This window comes from Staurois parvus, unplaced genomic scaffold, assembly GCF_062004578.1.
Source record: "Staurois parvus isolate SC_StPar_1 unplaced genomic scaffold, SC_StPar_1.0 ptg000602l, whole genome shotgun sequence".
NCBI lineage: Eukaryota > Metazoa > Chordata > Amphibia > Anura > Ranidae > Staurois > Staurois parvus.
The window spans coordinates 369,369-396,890 of record NW_028318398.1 but is presented as its reverse complement, the minus strand read 5'-3'; the positions used below and the strand labels follow the sequence as shown (position 1 = coordinate 396,890).

The 27,522-nt window shown below is 46.1% G+C and overlaps 1 protein-coding gene across 1 annotated transcript in view; it reads right to left on the bottom strand.

Moving 5' to 3' along the window:
- LOC149449820 (vomeronasal type-2 receptor 26-like) overlaps window positions 1-27,522 on the bottom strand; it is a 54,310-nt gene that overhangs the window by 10,399 nt on the left and 16,389 nt on the right. The window contains exons 4-5 of the mRNA XM_089692715.1: window positions 20,110-20,341; window positions 16,430-16,546 (exon numbers count right to left, since the gene is read on the bottom strand). Coding sequence (XP_089548841.1) covers window positions 16,430-16,546; window positions 20,110-20,341 — 349 coding nt within the window. The remainder of the gene's footprint in view (window positions 1-16,429; window positions 16,547-20,109; window positions 20,342-27,522) is intronic.

Genomic DNA, 27,522 nt, shown 5'->3' with positions numbered 1-27,522 from the left:
CCATGGCAGATTACGGGCCTGGCAGCAGCTATGGGAGGCCCGTAATCTGCCAGCACCCTATGACAAAAAATGGAACCCACCAGCAGTGTGAGGAGACCTGAAAGTGGCACATGGCAGAGTGTGGCGATGGAGACAGCAGCAATGGGAGGCCGTACAGGGACCCATGAGAGACTCTGGACCTGGCAGCAGCATGAGGAGGCGGTATAGGGGCCCATGGCAGATTAGGGGCCTGGCAGCAGCTATGGGAGGCCCGTAATCTGCCAGCACCCTATGACAAAAAATGGAACACACCAGCAGTGTGAGGAGACCTGAAAGTGGCACATGGCAGAGTGTGGCGATGGAGGCAGCAGCAATGGGAGGCCGTACAGGGACCCATGAGAGACTCTGGACTTGGCAGCAGCATGAGGAGGCGGTATAGGGGCCCATGGCAGATTAGGGGCCTGGCAGCAGCTATGGGAGGCCCGTAATCTGCCAGCACCCTATGACAAAAAATGGAACACACCAGCAGTGTGAGGAGACCTGAAAGTGGCACATGTTTGGGGCATGATTCATGGCGGATTTAGTCAGTTGTGTCAGGAACTGGTGGTTTGAAATCCAGACTAATCCACGCCTGATTCATTTTCACAAACGTGAGTCTCTCCACACTTTGGGTGGACAGTCGTGTCCTCCGCGGAGTTGCAATACCTCCTGCCGCACTAAACACGCGCTCCGATGCCACGCTACTGGCCGGGCATGACAGCCTTTCAAGGGCAAATTCAGCTAGTTGGGGCCAAAGGTCAAGTTTCGTTGCCCAGTAGTCAAGGGGATTGTCTACCTCGGTTGGCAGGGTGCTGTCCAAGTAGGCCTAAGCCTGTTGTTTGAGGTCCTGCTCCAGGTCCACCTGATGCTGCTGCTGCTGCTGCGGCTGGTTAGTAGTTTCCTCACTGCGCTGGTGAAGAAAGCTACTCATCATCGACTGCAGACTGAGGCAGCCGCTGCTGGTGGAGCTGCCACTGCTCCTACCACCCCACCCCTCCCCTGCTGCCATGGCAGCGGAACACGAGCGCACAGGGCCCACAGTGTCTGAGGATGGACGTTGGCGCAGACAGGCAGAGACCAGCTGACTACATAGGTGTTTTTTATAGTACGTTATTTTGGCCTCCCTCTCAGCAGGTGTGAAAAAGGCCACCATTTTTGAACGGTAGCGAGGGTCCAACAAGGTGGACAGCCAAAAGTCATCCCTCTGTCTGATGGTTATTATTCGGCTGTCGCTACGCAAGCAACCGAGCATGCTATGGGCCATTTGTGCCAAGGAATGCGAGGGACTCCCTGCCTCCATCTCCACAGCATACTGCCACGGTGCGTCTAGGTCCTCTGTCTCCTCTTCCTCCTCCTCTACCAGATGCTCCTGCTCCTCCACTCCTGTCCGCTGAGTGGAAAAACCACCCATTTCACTCAATAATTCCTGAGCACCAATGTCCTCCTCTACCTCCTCCTCTTCTTCCAGTCCTGCCCCCACAGGGGCCATGTGGCGTTGAGATCTGTGCGCCACGTCTACCGCACCCTGACCAGCCATTGTTAACAGCATTTGTTCCAGGACGTGCAACAGAGGAATGACGTCGTTCATCCCATAGTCCTGCCGACTCACGAATAGCGTGGCCTCCTCAAAGGGCCTGAGCAAGCGCAGGTGTCACGCATGAGCTGCCAATGGCTGACATCTAAGTTACACAGGGAGTACCTTTATCTGCTTTTAACATCAGGAAATCTGTGATGGCCTTTTGCTGTTCGTAAAGGCGGTCTAACATATGTAGGGTTGAATTCCACCTTGTTGCAACGTCACAGCATGAGGAGTCGGTATAGGGGCCCATGGCAGATTAGGGGCCTGGCAGCAGTTATGGGAGGCCCATAATCTGCCAGCACCCTATGACAAAAAATGGAACACACCAGCAGTGTGAGGAGACCTGAAAGTGGCACATGGCAGAGTGTGGCGATGGAGACAGCAGCAATGGGAGGCCGTACAGGGACCCATGAGAGACTCTGGACCTGGCAGCAGCATGAGGAGGCGGTATATAGGGGCCTACGGCAGATTAGGGGCCTGGCAGCAGCTATAGGAGGCCCGTAATCTGCCAGCACCCTATGTCAAAAAATTTAACACACCAGCAGTGTGAAGAGACCTGAAAGTGGCACATGGCAGCAGAGTGTGGCGATGGAGACAGCAGCAATGGGAGGCCGTACAGGGACCCATGAGAGACTCTAGACTTGGCAGCAGCATGAGGAGGCGGTATATAGGGGCCCATGGCAGATTAGGGGCCTGGCAGCAGCTATGTGAGGCCCGTAATCTGCCTGCACCCTATGTCAAAAAATTAAACACACCAGCAGTGTGAAGAGACCTGAAAGTGGCACATGGCATGAGAGACTCTGGACCTGGCAGCAGCAGGAGGAGGCGGTATAGGGGCCCATGGCTGATTAGGGGCCTGGCAGCAGCTATGTGAGGCCCGTTATCTTGCAGCACCCTATGTCAAAAAATTTAACACACCAGCAGTGTGAAGAGACCTGAAAGTGGCACATGGCAGCAGAGTGTGGCGATGGAGACAGCAGCAATGGGAGGCCGTACAGGGACCATGACAGACTCTGGACTTGGCAGCAGCATGAGGAGGCGGTATATAGGGGCCCATGGCAGATTAGGGGCCTGGCAGCAGCTATGTGAGGCCCGTTATCTTGCAGCACCCTATGTCAAAAAATTTAACACACCAGCAGTGTGAAGAGACCTGAAAGTGGCACATGGCAGCAGAGTGTGGCGATGGAGACAGCAGCAATGGGAGGCCGTACAGGGACCCATGAGAGACTCTGGACCTGGCAGCAGCAGGAGGAGGTGGTATATAGGGGCCCATGGCAGATTAGGGGCCTGGCAGCAGCTATGTGAGGCCCGTAATCTGCCTGCACCCTATGTCAAAAAATTTAACACACCAGCAGTGTGAAGAGACCTGAAAGTGGCACATGGCAGCAGAGTGTGGCGATGGAGACAGCAGCAATGGGAGGCCGTACAGGGACCATGACAGACTCTGGACTTGGCAGCAGCATGAGGAGGCGGTATATAGGGGCCCATGGCAGATTAGGGGCCTGGCAGCAGCTATGTGAGGCCCGTAATCTGCCTGCACCCTATGTCAAAAAATTTAACACACCAGCAGTGTGAAGAGACCTGAAAGTGGCACATGGCAGCAGAGTGTGGCGATGGAGACAGCAGCAATGGGAGGCCGTACAGGGACCATGACAGACTCTGGACTTGGCAGCAGCATGAGGAGGCGGTATATAGGGGCCCATGGCAGATTAGGGGCCTGGCAGCAGCTATGTGAGGCCCGTTATCTTGCAGCACCCTATGTCAAAAAATTTAACACACCAGCAGTGTGAAGAGACCTGAAAGTGGCACATGGCAGCAGAGTGTGGCGATGGAGACAGCAGCAATGGGAGGCCGTACAGGGACCATGACAGACTCTGGACTTGGCAGCAGCATGAGGAGGCGGTATATAGGGGCCCATGGCAGATTAGGGGCCTGGCAGCAGCTATGTGAGGCCCGTTATCTTGCAGCACCCTATGTCAAAAAATTTAACACACCAGCAGTGTGAAGAGACCTGAAAGTGGCACATGGCAGCAGAGTGTGGCGATGGAGACAGCAGCAATGGGAGGCCGTACAGGGACCCATGAGAGACTCTGGACCTGGCAGCAGCAGGAGGAGGCGGTATATAGGGGCCCATGGCAGATTAGGGGCCTGGCAGCAGCTATGTGAGGCCCGTAATCTGCCTGCACCCTATGTCAAAAAATTTAACACACCAGCAGTGTGAAGAGACCTGAAAGTGGCACATGGCAGCAGAGTGTGGCGATGGAGACAGCAGCAATGGGAGGCCGTACAGGGACCATGACAGACTCTGGACTTGGCAGCAGCATGAGGAGGCGGTATATAGGGGCCCATGGCAGATTAGGGGCCTGGCAGCAGCTATGTGAGGCCCGTTATCTTGCAGCACCCTATGTCAAAAAATTTAACACACCAGCAGTGTGAAGAGACCTGAAAGTGGCACATGGCAGCAGAGTGTGGCGATGGAGACAGCAGCAATGGGAGGCCGTACAGGGACCCATGAGAGACTCTGGACTTGGCAGCAGCATGAGGAGGCGGTATATAGGGGCCCATGGCAGATTAGGGGCCTGGCAGCAGCTATGTGAGGCCCGTAATCTGCCTGCACCCTATGTCAAAAAATTTAACACACCAGCAGTGTGAAGAGACCTGAAAGTGGCACATGGCAGCAGAGTGTGGCGATGGAGACAGCAGCAATGGGAGGCCGTACAGGGACCATGACAGACTCTGGACTTGGCAGCAGCATGAGGAGGCGGTATATAGGGGCCCATGGCAGATTAGGGGCCTGGCAGCAGCTATGTGAGGCCCGTTATCTTGCAGCACCCTATGTCAAAAAATTTAACACACCAGCAGTGTGAAGAGACCTGAAAGTGGCACATGGCAGCAGAGTGTGGCGATGGAGACAGCAGCAATGGGAGGCCGTACAGGGACCATGACAGACTCTGGACTTGGCAGCAGCATGAGGAGGCGGTATATAGGGGCCCATGGCAGATTAGGGGCCTGGCAGCAGCTATGTGAGGCCCGTTATCTTGCAGCACCCTATGTCAAAAAATTTAACACACCAGCAGTGTGAAGAGACCTGAAAGTGGCACATGGCAGCAGAGTGTGGCGATGGAGACAGCAGCAATGGGAGGCCGTACAGGGACCCATGAGAGACTCTGGACCTGGCAGCAGCAGGAGGAGGCGGTATATAGGGGCCCATGGCAGATTAGGGGCCTGGCAGCAGCTATGTGAGGCCCGTAATCTGCCTGCACCCTATGTCAAAAAATTTAACACACCAGCAGTGTGAAGAGACCTGAAAGTGGCACATGGCAGCAGAGTGTGGCGATGGAGACAGCAGCAATGGGAGGCCGTACAGGGACCATGACAGACTCTGGACTTGGCAGCAGCATGAGGAGGCGGTATATAGGGGCCCATGGCAGATTAGGGGCCTGGCAGCAGCTATGTGAGGCCCGTTATCTTGCAGCACCCTATGTCAAAAAATTTAACACACCAGCAGTGTGAAGAGACCTGAAAGTGGCACATGGCAGCAGAGTGTGGCGATGGAGACAGCAGCAATGGGAGGCCGTACAGGGACCATGACAGACTCTGGACTTGGCAGCAGCATGAGGAGGCGGTATATAGGGGCCCATGGCAGATTAGGGGCCTGGCAGCAGCTATGTGAGGCCCGTTATCTTGCAGCACCCTATGTCAAAAAATTTAACACACCAGCAGTGTGAAGAGACCTGAAAGTGGCACATGGCAGCAGAGTGTGGCGATGGAGACAGCAGCAATGGGAGGCCGTACAGGGACCCATGAGAGACTCTGGACCTGGCAGCAGCAGGAGGAGGCGGTATATAGGGGCCCATGGCAGATTAGGGGCCTGGCAGCAGCTATGTGAGGCCCGTAATCTGCCTGCACCCTATGTCAAAAAATTTAACACACCAGCAGTGTGAAGAGACCTGAAAGTGGCACATGGCAGCAGAGTGTGGCGATGGAGACAGCAGCAATGGGAGGCCGTACAGGGACCCATGAGAGACTCTGGACTTGGCAGCAGCATGAGGAGGCGGTATATAGGGGCCCATGGCAGATTAGGGGCCTGGCAGCAGCTATGTGAGGCCCGTAATCTGCCTGCACCCTATGTCAAAAAATTTAACACACCAGCAGTGTGAAGAGACCTGAAAGTGGCACATGGCAGCAGAGTGTGGCGATGGAGACAGCAGCAATGGGAGGCCGTACAGGGACCATGACAGACTCTGGACTTGGCAGCAGCATGAGGAGGCGGTATATAGGGGCCCATGGCAGATTAGGGGCCTGGCAGCAGCTATGTGAGGCCCGTTATCTTGCAGCACCCTATGTCAAAAAATTTAACACACCAGCAGTGTGAAGAGACCTGAAAGTGGCACATGGCAGCAGAGTGTGGCGATGGAGACAGCAGCAATGGGAGGCCGTACAGGGACCATGACAGACTCTGGACTTGGCAGCAGCATGAGGAGGCGGTATATAGGGGCCCATGGCAGATTAGGGGCCTGGCAGCAGCTATGTGAGGCCCGTTATCTTGCAGCACCCTATGTCAAAAAATTTAACACACCAGCAGTGTGAAGAGACCTGAAAGTGGCACATGGCAGCAGAGTGTGGCGATGGAGACAGCAGCAATGGGAGGCCGTACAGGGACCCATGAGAGACTCTGGACCTGGCAGCAGCAGGAGGAGGCGGTATATAGGGGCCCATGGCAGATTAGGGGCCTGGCAGCAGCTATGTGAGGCCCGTAATCTGCCTGCACCCTATGTCAAAAAATTTAACACACCAGCAGTGTGAAGAGACCTGAAAGTGGCACATGGCAGCAGAGTGTGGCGATGGAGACAGCAGCAATGGGAGGCCGTACAGGGACCATGACAGACTCTGGACTTGGCAGCAGCATGAGGAGGCGGTATATAGGGGCCCATGGCAGATTAGGGGCCTGGCAGCAGCTATGTGAGGCCCGTTATCTTGCAGCACCCTATGTCAAAAAATTTAACACACCAGCAGTGTGAAGAGACCTGAAAGTGGCACATGGCAGCAGAGTGTGGCGATGGAGACAGCAGCAATGGGAGGCCGTACAGGGACCATGACAGACTCTGGACTTGGCAGCAGCATGAGGAGGCGGTATATAGGGGCCCATGGCAGATTAGGGGCCTGGCAGCAGCTATGTGAGGCCCGTTATCTTGCAGCACCCTATGTCAAAAAATTTAACACACCAGCAGTGTGAAGAGACCTGAAAGTGGCACATGGCAGCAGAGTGTGGCGATGGAGACAGCAGCAATGGGAGGCCGTACAGGGACCCATGAGAGACTCTGGACCTGGCAGCAGCAGGAGGAGGCGGTATATAGGGGCCCATGGCAGATTAGGGGCCTGGCAGCAGCTATGTGAGGCCCGTAATCTGCCTGCACCCTATGTCAAAAAATTTAACACACCAGCAGTGTGAAGAGACCTGAAAGTGGCACATGGCAGCAGAGTGTGGCGATGGAGACAGCAGCAATGGGAGGCCGTACAGGGACCATGACAGACTCTGGACTTGGCAGCAGCATGAGGAGGCGGTATATAGGGGCCCATGGCAGATTAGGGGCCTGGCAGCAGCTATGTGAGGCCCGTTATCTTGCAGCACCCTATGTCAAAAAATTTAACACACCAGCAGTGTGAAGAGACCTGAAAGTGGCACATGGCAGCAGAGTGTGGCGATGGAGACAGCAGCAATGGGAGGCCGTACAGGGACCCATGAGAGACTCTGGACCTGGCAGCAGCAGGAGGAGGCGGTATATAGGGGCCCATGGCAGATTAGGGGCCTGGCAGCAGCTATGTGAGGCCCGTAATCTGCCTGCACCCTATGTCAAAAAATTTAACACACCAGCAGTGTGAAGAGACCTGAAAGTGGCACATGGCAGCAGAGTGTGGCGATGGAGACAGCAGCAATGGGAGGCCGTACAGGGACCATGACAGACTCTGGACTTGGCAGCAGCATGAGGAGGCGGTATATAGGGGCCCATGGCAGATTAGGGGCCTGGCAGCAGCTATGTGAGGCCCGTTATCTTGCAGCACCCTATGTCAAAAAATTTAACACACCAGCAGTGTGAAGAGACCTGAAAGTGGCACATGGCAGCAGAGTGTGGCGATGGAGACAGCAGCAATGGGAGGCCGTACAGGGACCCATGAGAGACTCTGGACCTGGCAGCAGCAGGAGGAGGTGGTATATAGGGGCCCATGGCAGATTAGGGGCCTGGCAGCAGCTATGTGAGGCCCGTAATCTGCCTGCACCCTATGTCAAAAAATTTAACACACCAGCAGTGTGAAGAGACCTGAAAGTGGCACATGGCAGCAGAGTGTGGCGATGGAGACAGCAGCAATGGGAGGCCGTACAGGGACCCATGAGAGACTCTGGACCTGGCAGCAGCAGGAGGAGGCGGTATATAGGGGCCCATGGCAGATTAGGGGCCTGGCAGCAGCTATGTGAGGCCCGTAATCTGCCTGCACCCTATGTCAAAAAATTTAACACACCAGCAGTGTGAAGAGACCTGAAAGTGGCACATGGCAGCAGAGTGTGGCGATGGAGACAGCAGCAATGGGAGGCCGTACAGGGACCCATGACAGACTCTAGACTTGGCAGCAGCATGAGGAGGCGGTATATAGGGGCCCATGGCAGATTAGGGGCCTGGCAGCAGCTATGTGAGGCCCGTAATCTGCCTGCACCCTATGTCAAAAAATTTAACACACCAGCAGTGTGAAGAGACCTGAAAGTGGCACATGGCAGCAGAGTGTGGCGATGGAGACAGCAGCAATGGGAGGCCGTACAGGGACCATGACAGACTCTGGACTTGGCAGCAGCATGAGGAGGCGGTATATAGGGGCCCATGGCAGATTAGGGGCCTGGCAGCAGCTATGTGAGGCCCGTTATCTTGCAGCACCCTATGTCAAAAAATTTAACACACCAGCAGTGTGAAGAGACCTGAAAGTGGCACATGGCATGAGAGACTCTGGACCTGGCAGCAGCAGGAGGAGGCGGTATAGGGGCCCATGGCTGATTAGGGGACTGGCAGCAGCTATGTGAGGCCCGTTATCTTGCAGCACCCTATGTCAAAAAATTTAACACACCAGCAGTGTGAAGAGACCTGAAAGTGGCACATGGCAGCAGAGTGTGGCGATGGAGACAGCAGCAATGGGAGGCCGTACAGGGACCATGACAGACTCTGGACTTGGCAGCAGCATGAGGAGGCGGTATATAGGGGCCCATGGCAGATTAGGGGCCTGGCAGCAGCTATGTGAGGCCCGTAATCTGCCTGCACCCTATGTCAAAAAATTAAACACACCAGCAGTGTGAAGAGACCTGAAAGTGGCACATGAGACAGGAGACAGACCTGTCTCTAGACCGGCTACCGAGCCACTCTCCTCGCCAGTACTTGTTCGCTTGGCTGCTGAAAAGGCCGATGTCTCCCCCCGTTCCTGACCGCCCTCTGTTAGCTCTTCCTCACTGTACAGTGGGGCTGAGCCCACAGCATGCGATACTTCGCTTGGTGAGGGAACAGCAAAGGACAGGGGCAGGTAGAGGACACGTGATTTCAGTGGGCTTGGTCCCGGGCCATGCCAACTAACGGTTGTGTCTGACGTACCCACCGACCGTTGGCTGTAGGTGTCAGAGGTGACCTGGGAAGAGGAAGACGACCGAGCCAACCAATCAATGACGGCAGGGTTGTCGGTGGAGACACGACCGCTGGATGACACCGGGAGCACTGGCCTCTGGCTGCGAATACTGCTGCCTCGACCCCTTCCTCTGCTGCCACGTCTGCTCGCTCCTAAAACATTGCCTCCTCTGCCACTCCTCTGCATGTTGTCTGACATACTATTTAATTCAACGATTAGGTGTCCCTGAGTAACAATTCTCTGGCACTCAGTAACAATTCTGTCTGTCCCTGAGTATGAATTCTGTGGCCCTGAGTAACAATTGTGTGTCTGTGCAAGTAACAATTCTGTGTCTGTGCAAGTAACAATTTTGTGTCTGTGAGAGTAACAATTCTCTGGCACTCAGTAAAAATTCTGTCTGTCCCTGAGTAACAATTCTCTGGCACTCAGTAACAATTCTGTCTGTCCCTGAGTAACAATTCTGTCTGTCCCTGAGTATGAATTCTGTGGCCCTGAGTAAGAATTCTCTGGCACTCAGTAACAATTCTGTCTGTCCCTGAGTATGAATTCTGTGGCCCTGAGTAACAATTGTGTGTCTGTGCAAGTAACAATTCTGTGTCTGTGCAAGTAACAATTTTGTGTCTGTGAGAGTAACAATTCTCTGGCACTCAGTAACAATTCTGTCTGTCCCTGAGTAACAATTCTCTGGCACTCAGTAACAATTCTGTCTGTCCCTGAGTATGAATTCTGTGGCCCTGAGTAACAATTCTGTCTCTGTGCGAGTAACAATTCTGTGTCTGTGCAAGTAACAATTTTGTGTCTGTGCGAGTAACAATTCTCTGGCACTCAGTAACAATTCTGTCTGTCCCTGAGTAACAATTCTCTGGCACTCAGTAACAATTCTGTCTGTCCCTGAGTAACAATTCTCTGGCACTCAGTAACAATTCTGTCTGTCCCTGAGTAACAATTCTCTGGCACTCAGTAACAATTGTGTGTCTGTGCAAGTAACAATTCTGTGTCTGTGCAAGTAACAATTTTGTGTCTGTGAGAGTAACAATTCTCTGGCACTCAGTAACAATTCTGTCTGTCCCTGAGTAACAATTCTCTGGCACTCAGTAACAATTCTGTCTGTCCCTGAGTATGAATTCTGTGGCCCTGAGTAACAATTCTGTCTCTGTGCGAGTAACAATTCTGTGTCTGTGCAAGTAACAATTTTGTGTCTGTGAGAGTAACAATTCTCTGGCACTCAGTAACAATTCTGTCTGTCCCTGAGTAACAATTCTATGGCACTCAGTAACAATTCTGTCTTCCCTGAGTAACAATTCTCTGGCACTCAGTAACAATTCTGTCTGTCCCTGAGTATGAATTCTGTGGCCCTGAGTAACAATTCTGTCTCTGTGCGAGTAACAATTCTGTGTCTGTGCAAGTAACAATTTTGTGTCTGTGAGAGTAACAATTCTCTGGCACTCAGTAACAATTCTGTCTGTCCCTGAGTAACAATTCTCTGGCACTCAGTAACAATTCTGTCTGTCCCTGAGTATGAATTCTGTGGCCCTGAGTAACAATTGTGTGTCTGTGCAAGTAACAATTCTGTGTCTGTGCAAGTAACAATTTTGTGTCTGTGAGAGTAACAATTCTCTGGCACTCAGTAACAATTCTGTCTGTCCCTGAGTAACAATTCTCTGGCACTCAGTAACAATTCTGTCTGTCCCTGAGTATGAATTCTGTGGCCCTGAGTAACAATTCTGTCTCTGTGCGAGTAACAATTCTGTGTCTGTGCAAGTAACAATTTTGTGTCTGTGAGAGTAACAATTCTCTGGCACTCAGTAACAATTCTGTCTGTCCCTGAGTAACAATTCTCTGGCACTCAGTAACAATTCTGTCTGTCCCTGAGTAACAATTCTCTGGCACTCAGTAACAATTCTGTCTGTCCCTGAGTAACAATTCTCTGGCACTCAGTAACAATTGTGTGTCTGTGCAAGTAACAATTCTGTGTCTGTGCAAGTAACAATTTTGTGTCTGTGAGAGTAACAATTCTCTGGCACTCAGTAACAATTCTGTCTGTCCCTGAGTAACAATTCTCTGGCACTCAGTAACAATTCTGTCTGTCCCTGAGTATGAATTCTGTGGCCCTGAGTAACAATTCTGTCTCTGTGCGAGTAACAATTCTGTGTCTGTGCAAGTAACAATTTTGTGTCTGTGAGAGTAACAATTCTCTGGCACTCAGTAACAATTCTGTCTGTCCCTGAGTAACAATTCTATGGCACTCAGTAACAATTCTGTCTTCCCTGAGTAACAATTCTCTGGCACTCAGTAACAATTCTGTCTGTCCCTGAGTATGAATTCTGTGGCCCTGAGTAACAATTCTGTCTCTGTGCGAGTAACAATTCTGTGTCTGTGCAAGTAACAATTTTGTGTCTGTGAGAGTAACAATTCTCTGGCACTCAGTAACAATTCTGTCTGTCCCTGAGTAACAATTCTCTGGCACTCAGTAACAATTCTGTCTGTCCCTGAGTATGAATTCTGTGGCCCTGAGTAACAATTGTGTGTCTGTGCAAGTAACAATTCTGTGTCTGTGCAAGTAACAATTTTGTGTCTGTGAGAGTAACAATTCTCTGGCACTCAGTAACAATTCTGTCTGTCCCTGAGTAACAATTCTCTGGCACTCAGTAACAATTCTGTCTGTCCCTGAGTAACAATTCTGTCTGTCCCTGAGTATGAATTCTGTGGCCCTGAGTAAGAATTCTCTGGCACTCAGTAACAATTCTGTCTGTCCCTGAGTATGAATTCTGTGGCCCTGAGTAACAATTGTGTGTCTGTGCAAGTAACAATTCTGTGTCTGTGCAAGTAACAATTTTGTGTCTGTGAGAGTAACAATTCTCTGGCACTCAGTAACAATTCTGTCTGTCCCTGAGTAACAATTCTCTGGCACTCAGTAACAATTCTGTCTGTCCCTGAGTATGAATTCTGTGGCCCTGAGTAACAATTCTGTCTCTGTGCGAGTAACAATTCTGTGTCTGTGCAAGTAACAATTTTGTGTCTGTGAGAGTAACAATTCTCTGGCACTCAGTAACAATTCTGTCTGTCCCTGAGTAACAATTCTCTGGCACTCAGTAACAATTCTGTCTGTCCCTGAGTAACAATTCTCTGGCACTCAGTAACAATTCTGTCTGTCCCTGAGTAACAATTCTGTCTGTCCCTGAGTATGAATTCTGTGGCCCTGAGTAAGAATTCTCTGGCACTCAGTAACAATTCTGTCTGTCCCTGAGTATGAATTCTGTGGCCCTGAGTAACAATTGTGTGTCTGTGCAAGTAACAATTCTGTGTCTGTGCAAGTAACAATTTTGTGTCTGTGAGAGTAACAATTCTCTGGCACTCAGTAACAATTCTGTCTGTCCCTGAGTAACAATTCTGTCTGTCCCTGAGAATGAATTCTGTGGCCCTGAGTAAGAATTCTCTGGCACTCAGTAACAATTCTGTCTGTCCCTGAGTAACAATTCTCTGGCACTCAGTAACAATTCTGTCTGTCCCTGAGTAAAAATTCTGTGGCCCTAATAACGTTTCTGTGGCCCTAAGTAACAATTCTCTGGCACTGAGTAACAATTCTGTCTGTCCCTGAGTATGAATTCTGTGGCCCTAACTAGCGTTTCTTTGTCCCTAAATAACGATTCTGTGGCCCTCATTAACAAGTCTGTGTCCCTGAGTAATGGTTCTCTGTCCCTAAGTAACTTCTCTCTGTCCCCAATTCTCGTTTCTGTGGCCCTAACTCTGTCCCTGTCCCTAGTACAGAGCGGTCTGCCTCTGTTCAATGACTGCAGGCAAATGAAGATTTCCAAAATGGCCGCTATATATACCTCGACCATTACACAGTGCTGGCTGGCTGGCTGCTGATTGGCTGATGCGATCACATGTCGTTGAGGAATGCATTATGGGGCAGCGCGCCTTGTCTGCGCGCCTTCCCCGACATCCCCGCTCCGTCGCCGCACATGTCAGCCGCCATTTTCGGAAAAATTTCGATTCGCGCGTCCGAATTAGGCTGTTTTTCGGATTCGGCACGAATCGAAATTTTTCCGAAATTCGACTCGAATTCCACTTCGGATACTTCGATTCGCTCATCTCTAATCATAACCCCTCCTTTCCTCCTCCTCAATCTCACGATGCATATGATACTTGGTGAGTTCAACACCTAACTCTGGTACATCAATTATATGACATCTCTATGGGTTCCCCAAGACCTCTTAACAGTATCCTGCAAACTTATGGACTTCCAACACATCATTTCTTCTACATGCTCCTAGTAAGGAGCTTTGTTAACACCGTGGCACCTACTAAATCTACCAGATTTCAATCGACATTTATTTATGTCTTGGTGAACTCTCGAAAATATAACATTTCGAACATATATAGACCGCTGAACCTTCTATTTGCTAAACCTTTCGAGACATTCAATGCTGCGAAATCCTGGATCAAAGATTTCAACAATGCACTCACAGCTGACCAATTATTCTCAGGCTTTCAATTCACTTGTGCCTTCAATAGTAACAAATTCTGGCGTGAACAACAACTTAAGATTCTTCACCGTGCCTATATGCCCTGTCTTTACTCCAAAACAAATCCGGCTATGTCTACCTGCCCTCTGTGTGGAATTCAAAAACCATCATTACAACACAGATTTTGGACCTGTCCTGCTATCTCTACATTTTGGAAGCAAGTTGTTCATTTCATTTCTGTCGTCACTGCTTTCCGATTACCCATCCACCCTCTACCATTACTTTTCGGATTTCTGGAACAGCCAATCATTGGTCTCTTCTCTTCAGAAACGTCATCCTTCAGAAATAATAAATCTTGGATATCCACATGCCTTCTAATTGCAAGATGGGCCATTCTTCGCAAATGGGTCTCCAACTGCCCTCCAACTATGACAGACATCAAACAGGAGCTCAACTCTCTCCTCCGTTTGGACAGGTTTCATCTAATTACATCACCGACTACTTCAAAGGAATCCCATTATTTTAGAAAATGGAAGTCCTATATCACAGGCTCCCTATCCCTACAGGAGCAGGCCTTCTTTTCTAAGACGCGGACTCATTGCTATAGTTCCATCTTCTAATTGGTCATGTGCATGGCTTAATTGTTTAATTGCTATTTATTTTCTCTTCGTTTCTCACTCATTTCCTCTTTGTCCTTATCTCCCCTATATCTTGACTCCCTAATTATTTTATCAACTAATGGTCTTCTACACACTGCACACCATAGACCTTCATTAGCCAGGTGGAGGATGACACTTCCTTCACATCACATCTCTCATGGTGGAACCCATAATACATACTTAATAAATAATTAATACATAATTATTTAATTAATAATTACTACTCTCCAATTTCTCATTGCCACTTTCTAAATGCGACTCACTGATCTTTATCTTCTTGCTCTTTTCTTACCTCGGTCTCTTGGTCTCCTATCTCTCTATATTATATCCACGCCTTCGAGTAAACTCTGCTCTACTTCTACTTCTGTCTGTTTCCTGACTCCAGATGACATACCATCTTCTCATCATGCCTCAATAATCTCATCGCCGCTGATTATTTCATTTGTTCACAAATTCCCCCCTCTTCTATTTATTCATCTTTTCTTCCTTCACCTCTTTTTGCCACTACCACTACCATTTACTCCCATCATCCAACTTCCAGATATTTTCCTTTGTACTGTATTTTGGACACAGTATTGGTGGGACACTGATGACATCTATGTACATCCCTATTATTCAACACCATTTACTGGCAAATTACATCTTCACCAGATTAAGTCCGTTATGCATAATCTCTACTAGATATTATTTTTTCCCTTCTTTACACACAAACCTCTCGCCTTCCACTCCCTCAAATCTATCTTCCCTGTTATTCATGAACACAACTGGTATACCTTAGCATTGTATCAATGCCTTTTCCTACTTGCTAAGGTCATGTTATGTTTATTTGCCGCAATATTATATCCTTGACCAGATTTGATGTAACATGGGTGTCATAACTGCATCATCATTTACCCGTGGTTGTAATTTGTTAAAACCTAATAAATTTTCTTTAAAAAAAAAACAGAATTTCAGATTCGGCACCAGAACTTTAACTATGTTCTTAGATCCTGCCCCAAACTGAACCTAGCTACGTTCATCCTTAACCACATAAATCCATCGCCAATCACACCATCCAATGCACGCAGTCCACCGACATGATCCATTCCCAATGACTGCTCGCCAAGAATGATGTGTTTGAAAAGTGCAAAAAATACCTTTTGATTCCGCAGGAAATAAAGAGCTGTCCTATCCCAGTGTCATCTCAAACCCTCCCAGTTTTACAGAACAATTGCTCTCTATATTTAAAAGATGGGGAGGGATTTGGTTGTTTAGTAAAGTAGCAGTAGCAAAAGATGATTGGGCAGAGCGGACACCATTTATTTTTATTTCGGTTTACAAACTCCTGAGAAAATGAGCTTAACTTGTAGTAATGTACTGCGTATTTTCCCGCTTTCCCCGCACCCTATAGTAGAACTGCTGTTACAGGGCGGTAGGGCTGCACAAAATCACGTATATACTGTATATGTGATTTACATTTCTGGGTAGGGGGCGTGCATGCACCGCCTTACCTGCACCACCATTGGTGGCTAGGGATGTCAATCACCAGGTCCCAGCCAGAGATCCCCCGCCAGCACTAGACAATCACCAAGTAAAACTGACAGGGTAGAGACCTGTGTTGTTTACACAGGTCTCTCTCCTGCCAGCAAGGACATGCTGCTGTGTATAATTTACACTTATTGGGATTTTTTTTTAGCAAAGACATGTAGCAGAATATCTTTTGGTCTAAATTTACAAAGAAATTTGATTCTTTACATTTTTTACTGGAAATATTTTAAATTTAAAAAGTAAAAAATATTGTTCTTTTTCAAAATTGTCAGTGTTTTTCTATTGATAGCACAAAAAATAAAAAACGCACAGGTGATAAAATACCACCAAAACAAATCTTTATTTGTGGGAAAAAGACATAAATGTAATTTATGTACAGTGTCGCATGACTGCGCAATTGTCAGTTAAAGTAACACAGAGCCGCATCGCAAAAAATGGCCTTATCAGGAAGAGGGGTAAATCCTCTGGAGGGCAATACTGGTAATCTCTATCCAGACAAAAAAAAACACAAACTCTACCAGAAATGTTGGATATCTCTTCTTCTGGACATGGGACACACTCATAGCAGCATTTGTGAACAGAAGATCCAACCTTTTTTCTGCTGCCAGGTAAGCAGGGTTCTGAGCATCGAGATACTGGGACCTGAAATTCAGATATTATTATTATTATTATTATTTTGTATAGGTCTATCATATCCCATGAGACTGTGCAAACTAAAAGGTGCATTTATAAAAAATGCAGAGCTCATAATTCTATGAAACTGCATCTACATTTGTTCTGTGTTGGAGCAAAAAAGCTTGTAATATGCCATATGTGGCCCTTTGTGTACCATTATCTGGCCCTTGGGGTACTATTCCACCAGCTGACACCATTGATGGATCACCATCCCCCCTACTGACACCATCAGTGGGGCACTATTCTTCTCACTGATATATGGAGGCACTGAAGCACTGATGTCGGGGTATTTACCAGTCCCACTGGATACAGTCCAGCCCCCCTAAAATCTGAAGGGCAGTAAACTGGCCCTTTCTTTAAAAAGTTTGGAGACCCCTAATCTAGAATAAAGTAATTAGAGAAATACAGCATTATCGGCACTAGATGGCACTGATGATCATAGGAAATAAATACAGTCACTCAATTCACTTCCATCAGAAGGCTGACAGTCGGATTCACAAGTACACACACGCACACTAACATTTAAAGTGAATCCTCCACAATTACCATACACTCTTATTTATTCCTAGCAAACGTTTCCATACAAAACAGGAATTCTTGGTTCATGTACTTTGCAATACATGTTAAAGTTAGCCAACTGCATCAAAGTGATTGCTATCACTAAGAATTTTCATTCTTGAGGTTTCCTTTAGCATCTCATGTGTTGTATGTTTGTAAACCATTAGGATCTGAACTCAGACATACACTATATTGCCAAAAGTATTGGGACACCTGCCTTTCCACGCACATGAACTTTAATGACATCCCAGTCTTAGTTAGTAGAGTTCAATATGGAGTTGGCCCCACCCTTTGCAGCTATAACAGCTTCAAATCTTCTCAGAAGGTTGTCCATAAATTTTAGGAGGGTGTCCATGGGAATGTTTGACCATTCTTCCAGAAGCGCATTTGTGAGGTCAGGCACTGATGTTGGACAAGAAGACCTGACACAGTCTCCACTCTACTTCTTCCCAAAGGTGTTTTGGTTGAGGTCAGTCAAGTTAAGTTCCTCCAGCCCAAAATTGCTCCTCCATGTCTATATGGACCTTACTTTGTGCACTGGTGCACAGTCATGTTGGAACAGGAAGAGGCCATCCCCAAACTCTTCCCACAAACCTGAGAGCATGTAATTGTCCAAAATGTCCTGGTAAGGTGATGCCTTAAGAGTTCCCTTCACTGGTCCTAATGGGCCAAGCCCAACACCTGAAAGACCACCCCACATCATAATCCCCCCTCCACCAAACTTTGCACTTGGCACAATTCAGTCAGGCAAGTACCGTTCTCCTGGCAATCACCAAATGCAGACACATGCATTGGATTGCCAATCAGAGAAATATGATTCATCATTCCAGAGAACAGGTATCTACTGATCTAGAGTCCAGTGGTGGCGTGCTTCACTCCACTGCATCCTTCTCTTTGCATTGCACTTGGCAATGTAAGGCTTGGATGCAGCTACTCAGCCATGGAAAGCCATTTCGTGAAGCTCTCTACACACTTTTGTTGTGCTTATCTGAAGGCCACATGAAGTTTGGAGGTCTTTAGCTATTGACTCTGCAGACAGTTGGCAATTTCTGTGCACTGTGTGCTTCAGCATGCGCTGACACTGCTCTATCATTTTACGTGGCCTACCACTTGGTGGCTGAGTTGCTGTTGTTCCCAGTTGCTTCCACTTTGTTATAATCCCACTAACAGTTGACCGTGGAATATTTAGTAGCCAGGAAATGTCATGGATGGACTTATTGAACAGGTGACAACCTATCACAGGACCACGCTTGGAGTCACTGAGCTCCTGAGAGCGACCCATTCTTTCACAAATGTTTGTAGAAGCAGTCTGCATGCCTAGGGGCTTGATTTTATACACCTGTGTCCATGGAGGGGATTGGAAAACCTGGATCCGGTGATTTGGAGGGCTGGCCAAATATGTTTGGCAATATAGTGTATCTCTATTTCTACTGCATTGTGCAGGTCAGTGATTATAAGGGCAGGGATGCCTCAAGTGACCAGATAATTTTTTATCTAATAGGAGCAATGCATTAAGCGCTCTGTGCTGTAATCTCCTTGTATTCTGTTTGTTTTGGGGGGTTTTTGGGGCATACCTGGTTCCAAGCTAAGATTCCTGCTGGTGCTGTCCACCCTATAAATACAATATATATATTTTTATTGTAAATTGCTGCGTAAACTGTTGGCACTATATAAACTCTCTCTCTCCCGGTCTTTAGCAATATGACAGCTGAGCGGGAGCATTTCTATTCTGGGTGGACGTCATATGACATCCTCTCAGGATTGCGCCTCATGCACCCCACGGGCCAGTCTTCAGCACATACGTTTTTCATTTTGATCATTTTAGCCAATCAGATGACAGCAACTGCATTTAGGCATCTAGACATGATGAAGACGACTTGCTAAAGTTCTGAGCATCAGAATGGGGAATACAGGGAATTTAAGTGGCTTTGAACATGGTATGGTTGTTGGTGCCAGATGGGCTGGTCTGAGTATTTAAAAAATTGCTAATCTACTGGGATTTTCACTCACAACCATCTCTAGGGTTTACAGAGAATGGTCCGCAAAAGAGAAAATATCCAGTGAGTGGCAGTTGTGTGGAAAAAAATGCCTTGTTGATGTCAGAGGTCAGTGGAAAATGGACAGACTGGTTCAAGAGGATAAAAAGGCAACAATAACTCAAATAACCACTCATTACAACCAAGGTATGCAGAATACCATCTCTGAATGCACAACACATCCAACCTTGAAGCAGATGGGCTACAGCAGCAGAAGACCACACCAGGTGCCACTCCTGTCAGCTAAGAACAGGAAACAGAGGCTACAATTCACACAGGCTCACCAAAATGGGACAATAGAAGATTGGAATAACGTTGCCTAGTCTGATGAGCCTCGATTTAAACTGTGACATTCAGATGGTAGGGTCAGAATTTGGTGTAAACAACATGAAATCATGGATCCATCCTGCCTTGTATCAATGATTCAAGCTGGTGGTGGTGTAATGGTGTGGAGGTATTTTCTTGGCACACTTTGGGCCCCTGAGTCCTAATTGAGCATTGTTTAAATGCCACAGCCTCCCTGATTATTTTTGGTGACCGTGTCAATCCCTTTCTGATTACAGTGTCCTCATCTTCTGATGGCTACTTCCAGCAGGATAATGTCACAAAGCTCAAATCATCTCAAACCAGTTTCTAGAACATGACAATGAGTTCACTGCACTCCAATGGCCTCCATAGTCACCAGATGTCAATTCAATAGAGGACTTTCGGATGTGGGGGAACGGGACAGTCGCATAATGGATGTGCAGCCAACAAATCTGCAGCAACTGCTATAATGTTAATATGGAGCAAAATCTCTGAGAAATGTTTTCAACACCTCTTTGAATCTATGCCATGAAGAATGAAGGCAGTTCTGAAGGCAAAAGGGGGTCCAACAGGTACTAGCAAAGTGGACCTAATAAAGTGGTTGGTGAGTGTATATCATGGACTTACCTCATTGCCAAGCTTCCATGTTATGGCTTTAGTATTCATTTGTAATTGCTGATCTTCTGGTGCCCAGGATGTAAAATTTCCCACATCATTATAAATCATAGTGAGATTATCCTTAAATACCCAATTTAGTATTTTGTAATGATAAACAAATTCTCCGTATTCATTAAAAAATGATCTTGGCTCGAGTAATCCAAATTCATATTTAATTTCTTTTAAAAGATGATACAACTTCAGTTTGAATATAGAAAGATAAAACGTGTTAAGTAAAGAAAAGCAACCGGACAAAGGGAAATCAATATTTATATCCAGCCCCCAGTGTCCATCAGATTATCTCCTGATCTTGTAGAAAATAATCAATATACTTAGTTGTCACAAACTGAGCATAGTGGAGTGACCTGGACCCTACTCTGACTATGTCTGGGTTCCCTGAGGAGTGGAGTCTGAAGAACGGGCAATATTCACTAGGGACTCCTCACAGAGGTTTGGACTATTTCCCTAAGGTTGCTTCCCCAGATACTAGCAGACTGAGGAGGAAGAAGCCATAGGACCACTAGCAGGGACCACTAGCAGAGACGATCAGAACACTAGAGAGAAAACTGAGATACTGGTGGACAGTCATATATCATATTAGGGACAGATCAAGCAGTGTTTGCAGGGAGAGCTAGTTGCTGCTGTTGATTGTGTAATAATGTGGTGCTGCGCTAATAAATGCACTGTGTAATAATGTGAATCATAAACAATACACCCCCCTATACAAAACAATACCTGAGTATCTATGTGACTAAATAAACAGCATATATGAAATAAATACCCCAAAAATAACAAAAGAAAAAACAACAGCAACACCTCCCCTTATTGGGCAAAAATGAGCCACACAGAGAAAATCTAAACATGTATATATACACATACACACAATGCCTGCCGTGATAATGAATATAGAACCCTAAAAACAACAACAGTAAATAGATGCAATAGAGTGACACAAACGCATGTATAACCTGCATGTCCAAGGCCAACTAGTGAATAAAGAAAATAACATTGATCCCAATGGGGGATATACGCAAAGTGAATCCCTGAAACCACAAATTGTGTAAACGTGAAAAAAGTAGAGGAATCAGGCTAAACGCCTGTGAACAACTAACAATCGCTGAATAAACAAATGTGTGACCCCCTTTATCGGGGATAAGTGAACAGAAAAAATAGACTGGATTGCCTATAAATATTGAAGTAATACGTGACCCCAAATGGGGGTTCTAAATAAACATGAAAATATGTGACACCAACGCCTCACTTTATCCATAAACTTCATTCATAAATCAGTGGATAAACCACAAACCAATATGAACGTAAAAGTCCAGACCTAAGAAATGATTACGTGTTCTAAATAATAATAGCAAACGTGAAATAAATGTCCAATTCATTGCAAAAAGTCTAGAACAGTCCAAATGATGGAGGTGCTCTGTAGTCCTGTAATTAACATGAATATGAAACAGGATACTGTGAATCCCACACTAGGTGCAATGGCCCCTCACCTCCATGCGGTGATCCTGCAGGGTCAACATGCCTTTCGGTAACAAACACCACAGGTCTGGAACCTGGACCCTCTCCAACGGATGTACGGTCCACCGCTATGTCAGTTTCCCTCACTGGTGGGCAAGGTCCTACGCGCAGCCTCCTCAAAGTGGTCCTAGAAGTAATAGCTCCTCATATGGCCAAAGAGAGAATAAAAGATGCTCCCATAGTGCTCCCTTCATCAGGTTCCTGATGAAGTCACATGGCATTGTGGCGTAATGCGTGGGCATGTGGTGACGCAACTTTCGGGCATGTTGACGCAACTTTCGGCGTGGACGCCAACTTGGAACTCCTATTCAGATCCATGTAAAGTACACCCACAGCATGTGGATATGTACAGAGGCTTATTATTTATGTGAGAAATGTGAGTGAGATTTGTAACTTTTATACCATTTGAGCAATTAAAACTTTGATACGCTATGGGAGCATCTTTTATTGCCGGCAAACAGTGACCCAGAGCACAGCTGCATTGTTTTCAATGCAGCTCTGCTCCCTGTCAGTTCCCAACACACTGTCACGGAGAGCAGAGATTAGCTTTCCATGACAGCATGCAACAGTGAAGTACCCACCCCCCCGTCCACTAGTAAAACACTCTGCTCACACAGTTAACCCTTTGATTGCCTAAAAAAGTTAACCCCTTCCTTCCCAGTGCCATTAGTACAGTGTCAGTGTTTTTTTTTCACTGATCACTGTATTGGTGTCACTGGGGATGTCAGTGACCCCAAGTCAATTCCCCCCCAGTATCAGAATGTCTGCCGCAGTCCTGCCATAAGTCGCTGATCGCCGCCATTAGTCGCTGATCATCGCCATAAGTCACCGATCGCCGCCATTATTAGTAAAAAAAAAATTAAAAATCCACTATCTATACCGCCATTTGTAAACGCTATAACTTTCACGTAAACCAATTAATTTACACGTATTGGGATTTTTTTTTAGCAAAGACGTGTCGCAGAATGCATTTTGGCTGAAATTTATGACAAAATTTGATTTTTAAATTTTTTTACTGGACATGTTTTATAGCAAAAAGTCCAAGTCCAATTTTTTTCTCAAAATTGTCAGCCTTTTTTTTATAGTGCAAAAAATAAAAAATGCACAGGCGATCAAATACTACCGAAAGAAAGCTCAATTTGTGGGAAAAAAAAGGACATAAATTTAATTTAGGTTCAGTGTTGCATGACCGTGCAATTGTCAGATAAAGTAACACAGCGATGAAACACAAACTGCTTCTGTAACCGCTTCCTGACCGCCCTATAGCAGAAATACTGCTACAGGGTGGCATGGGTGCACAAATCCCTATATATATATACGTGATTGGCGCTCCCGTGGTTTTCACGCATCTCCCAGATAGTGTCAGAGTGCCCGTCAGTACACCAATCATCACATTTAAACCCTTGACTGCCAGGAAGACATTCATGCACAATAAACCTCCATTGCTAGTATAGTGTCTGAACGAATCAATAGCGGGATCAGCCCCGACACCTGCCAGCACCTGAGTTTAGCCCCTACGCTTACCCCCCCTTCTCCCTCAGCAAGTGCAGTGTCAGTAGGTCCCTGTCACTTGATACATTGCACACAAAACCGCAGTGTTGGCAGAATCAGGCCTGATCTCTGTTAGCACTTGTCGGTAAATTTTGATGACTCTCATATGCAGCAGAGTGCCAGTACTAGTGCCACGCTACCTTTTGGTGAACTGGCGAGTACTAGTGGCCTAGTACATCCTGGTCTTTCACAAATCTCTTAGATTGTAAGCTCCTAGGATCAGGCCCTCCTAACCCTCTTGTATTGAACTGTATTGTTCTGTATTGTCTCCCATTATATTGTAGCGCTGAGCAAACTGTTGGCGCTATATAAATCCTGTATAATAATAATAATGATACCAGCACTGCATTATGACTTGGCGACGTGGCGAGTCCCACAAGTGCAGTATAAGCTGGTGTGGTGGCGAGCACAAGTATTGTTCCGCAACCACCAAGAATTTGCACACAGGCCCGTAGAGCCCCTAGTATCCTTCCAAATGTGCTTGCAAATCCCGATTGACAGCCCACAAATTCTGCAGCATCTGTACTTCCCCCGTTCACTGCCCAACCCAGAATTCAGGTGGAAATAGCAAAGTTAACTCCTCCCCTTGATTTTTTGTAGCTGTTTTTCACTGAATATCTGTATGCGTTGATTGTGGATCAAAGTAATTTATATGCACAACAATTTATCGCCACCAACCCAAATTCAAACCTTGCCAGACCAGTCTCAGGGAAACTCATTATGGTTTTCGAAATTGACATTTTTTTTGGGCCTAACCCTCAACATGGGCATTACTAAATAAAAAATGAATTCGGTTGTATTGGTTCACAGACCTGATTCATCATATGCCGTATTCTCTGCTGCCATGGCCAGGCATAGATATGAGAGTATAATGTGTTTTATGCATTTCAACAACAATACACTCTGTTGTCCTTGAGGTGACCCTGAATTTGACCGGCTCCACAAAATTTAGCCCCTTATGTATCACCTTAATCAAAAATTTGCAGATGTCTATACTCCCCAGCAAAACATCTGCGTTGATGAGTCCCTGATTAATTTTACTGGCCACCTTGCATTCAAACAATTTCTCCCCAGCAAGCGTGCCAGATATGGGGTCAAGATGTAGAAGACCTGTGAGAGGGCAACAGGCTATACTCGGATGCCCGACTACATGGGGAGCAGTGGCAAGATAGTTTGGGACTTGATGTCATCCTTTTTCCATATGGGGTACCACTTATACGTGGACAATTTTTATTCAAGTGTGCCACTATTTAGATATTTGTACAATCTTGGAACTGGCGCTTGTGGCAAAGTGTGACCTAATGTGTGCCCACCATTAGAAGTGGGTGGATGCAGGGCGGTATATTCTAATTGTGGGCATACCACACACTTTTTTTGGCAGAGATTTCTTTTTTTTTTTTATTCAGTCCACAGGCTGCATACAAAAAAAAAATAGAACATAGCATATATACCCAACAAGGATCAGCGATGTACTGGTACATCACAGGACTTTGAATGGTTATACCAGGATGATGCCTAAAGCTGCAGGAATCATCCTGGTGTCATTTTTTTCAGCCGGTGATCGGCTTTCATGTAAAAGCAATCCTAGTGGCTAATTAGCTGCAGGATTGCTTTTACAAGCAGCAGGAGATGATGACCCCCTCTCCCGCTGCCTTCCACTGCCTTCTCGGGCAGTCCCGTGCCATCAGGGGAACCTGAGAATGCAGCTGGCTGACCATAGAGCTGATTGGAGACCAGAGTGGTGCCAATCATCTCTATAGCCTAAGAATTCGGAAGCTACAAGCATTTCATCACTTCAGTTTCGCAGGATATAAACATCGCCATTTGTAAATTGGGAAAGCATCTGATCACACTGAACTTGGTTTGATTAGATAATGTAAGGGCAGAGGAGATATCCAGAGTCTGATAGACCCCAGATTTCTCAAAAAAGAATATATGACAACGCCCATTGAAGTTATAGGGGATATTTGCATTCCCTGTGATAGCATTAAAAGTGATCAAAAAAAAAAAATGAATGGTACAGTGTAAGAATAATAATAAAAAAAAAAAACTCGCCCCTCCCATGCGCGCACACCTTTGTGCACAAGCATTGACCCTGTGACGGTATGTAAACAGTGGTTGCATCCTAAATGTGAGGTGTTGTCGTGAACGTCAGTAATTCTAGCACTAGACCTCCTCTGTAAATCTAAAATGGTAGCTTTTAAAGGCTTTTAATATTTTGCCTATGGATATTAAAAATGTATGCAGTTTGTCACCATTGCACGGGGGATGCACAGTTTTAAAGCATGTCATGTTTGGTATCTATTGGCCAATATATTGTGTTTTTGTGTATTAAAACTAAAAAGTGTATTATTTTTTTAAATTGTTTTCGAAAAATCGCTGCGCGAGTTCTATGTGACATAAAAAATTGTTATACCCACCATTTTATTCACTAGGCTGTCTGCTTTAAAAAAATATATAATGTTTGGGGGTTTAAATTAATTTCCTAGCAAAAAATACTGATTTTTTTTCATGTGAACAAAAAGTGTCAGAAAAGGCTTGGTCTTCAGGTGGTTAGAAGAGTGAGAGATGTGTGGCATAAACTTCTAATGCCAAAATCCAATAAGCACCTTCAGGCTTTTCAAGGGCTTTATTTCCTCATTACACTTCCTGACTACCTATCATAGTTTTGGAGGCCCTGAAATACCAGGATAGCACCTAACCCCCCTAAATTAAATTACCCCGTTTTGGAAAGTAGACACCCCAAGGAGTAAGAAGCATGGCAAGTATTTTGCAGATCTCATTTGTTGCCACAATTTTTTTGGAAAATGAAGAAAATAAACAAAAACATTTTTTCTATTCTTTTTTTCTATTTCAAAACCTTGTGAGAAAAAATGAGATCTGCAAAATACTCACCGTGAATCTTTTTAAATTCCTTGGGGTGTCTACTTTCCAGAAGGGGGTCATTTTGGGGGTTTGGTGCTATCCTGGCATGTTAGGGCCTTCAAAACTGTGATAGGTAGTGAGGAAATGAAATGAGGAAGTTACGCACTTTCAGGCTACCAAAGTGGTCTCACACATGTGGTATCCCCATACTCGGTAGAAGTAGCAGAATGTACTTTGGGGTGTAATTCCACATATACCCATGGCTTGTGCAAGAAATAAATCATTTAAATGACAACTTTGTGTAAAAAAAAAATGTTTTTGTCATTTTCCAGAAACTTGTAAAAAAAAATAAATCTTCCATGGACTCAATATGCCTCTCAGCAGATAGCTTACGGTGTATACTTTCCGAAAAGGGGTCATTTGAGGTTGTTTGTACTATCCTGGTATTTTAGCACCTCAAGAAATGTGATGGGCATCAGAAAGTAAAAGCTGTGTAAATTCCATTATCTATACCATAGTTTGTAGAGGCTATAACTTTCACACAAAGCAATCAATATACACTTCCTGGGATTTTTTAACCAAAAACATGTGGCAGAATACATTTTGGCCTAAATTTATGATGAAATTTTAGTTTTTTGGGATATTTTTTATGACTGAAATGAGAAAATATTGTATTTTTCAAAAAAATGTTTTTTTCTTCAAATTTTTCTGTTTATAGGGCCAAAAATAAATAGTGCACAGGTGATCAAATACCACCAAAAGAAAGCTCTATTTGTATGAAAAAAGGACATAAATTTCATTTATGTACCATATTGCATGACCGCGCAATTGTCTGTTAAACTAGCGCAGCGCTGTATAGCAAAAAAATGGCGCAAATTGTAGTATCTATACCATAGTTTGTAGACGCTATAACTTCCACACAAAGCAATCAATATACACTTATTGGGATTTTTTTTTACCAAAAACATGGAGCAGAATACATTTTGGCTTAAATTTATGACTAACTTTGAGTTTACGATATATTTTTTATAGCCGAAAGTAGAAAATGTTGGGGTTTTTTTCAAAATTTTCAGTCTTTTTTTGTTTATAGCGCAAAAAATAAAAAGCGCACAGGTGATTAAATACCATTGAAAGAAAGCACTATTTGTGTGAAAAAAGGATGTTAATTTTGTTTGGGTGCAGCATTGCATGACCGCGCAGTTATCAGTTGAAGTAGTGCAGAGCCAAACAGCAAAAAAAAGCCTGGTCAGGAAGGGGGGTAAATCCACAGGAAGGCAAGTGGTTAAGAAACTAGACAGCCTTCTTATGGCTATAGAAACTGCCTGATGCCTGATATCAATCAAAAGTAGAAAGTGGACATGTGGGGGAACTAGTATCTCAGCGTCCCCATCAGGCTCCATCCACTGTGACATCATTTCATATCTTCGGCGTTC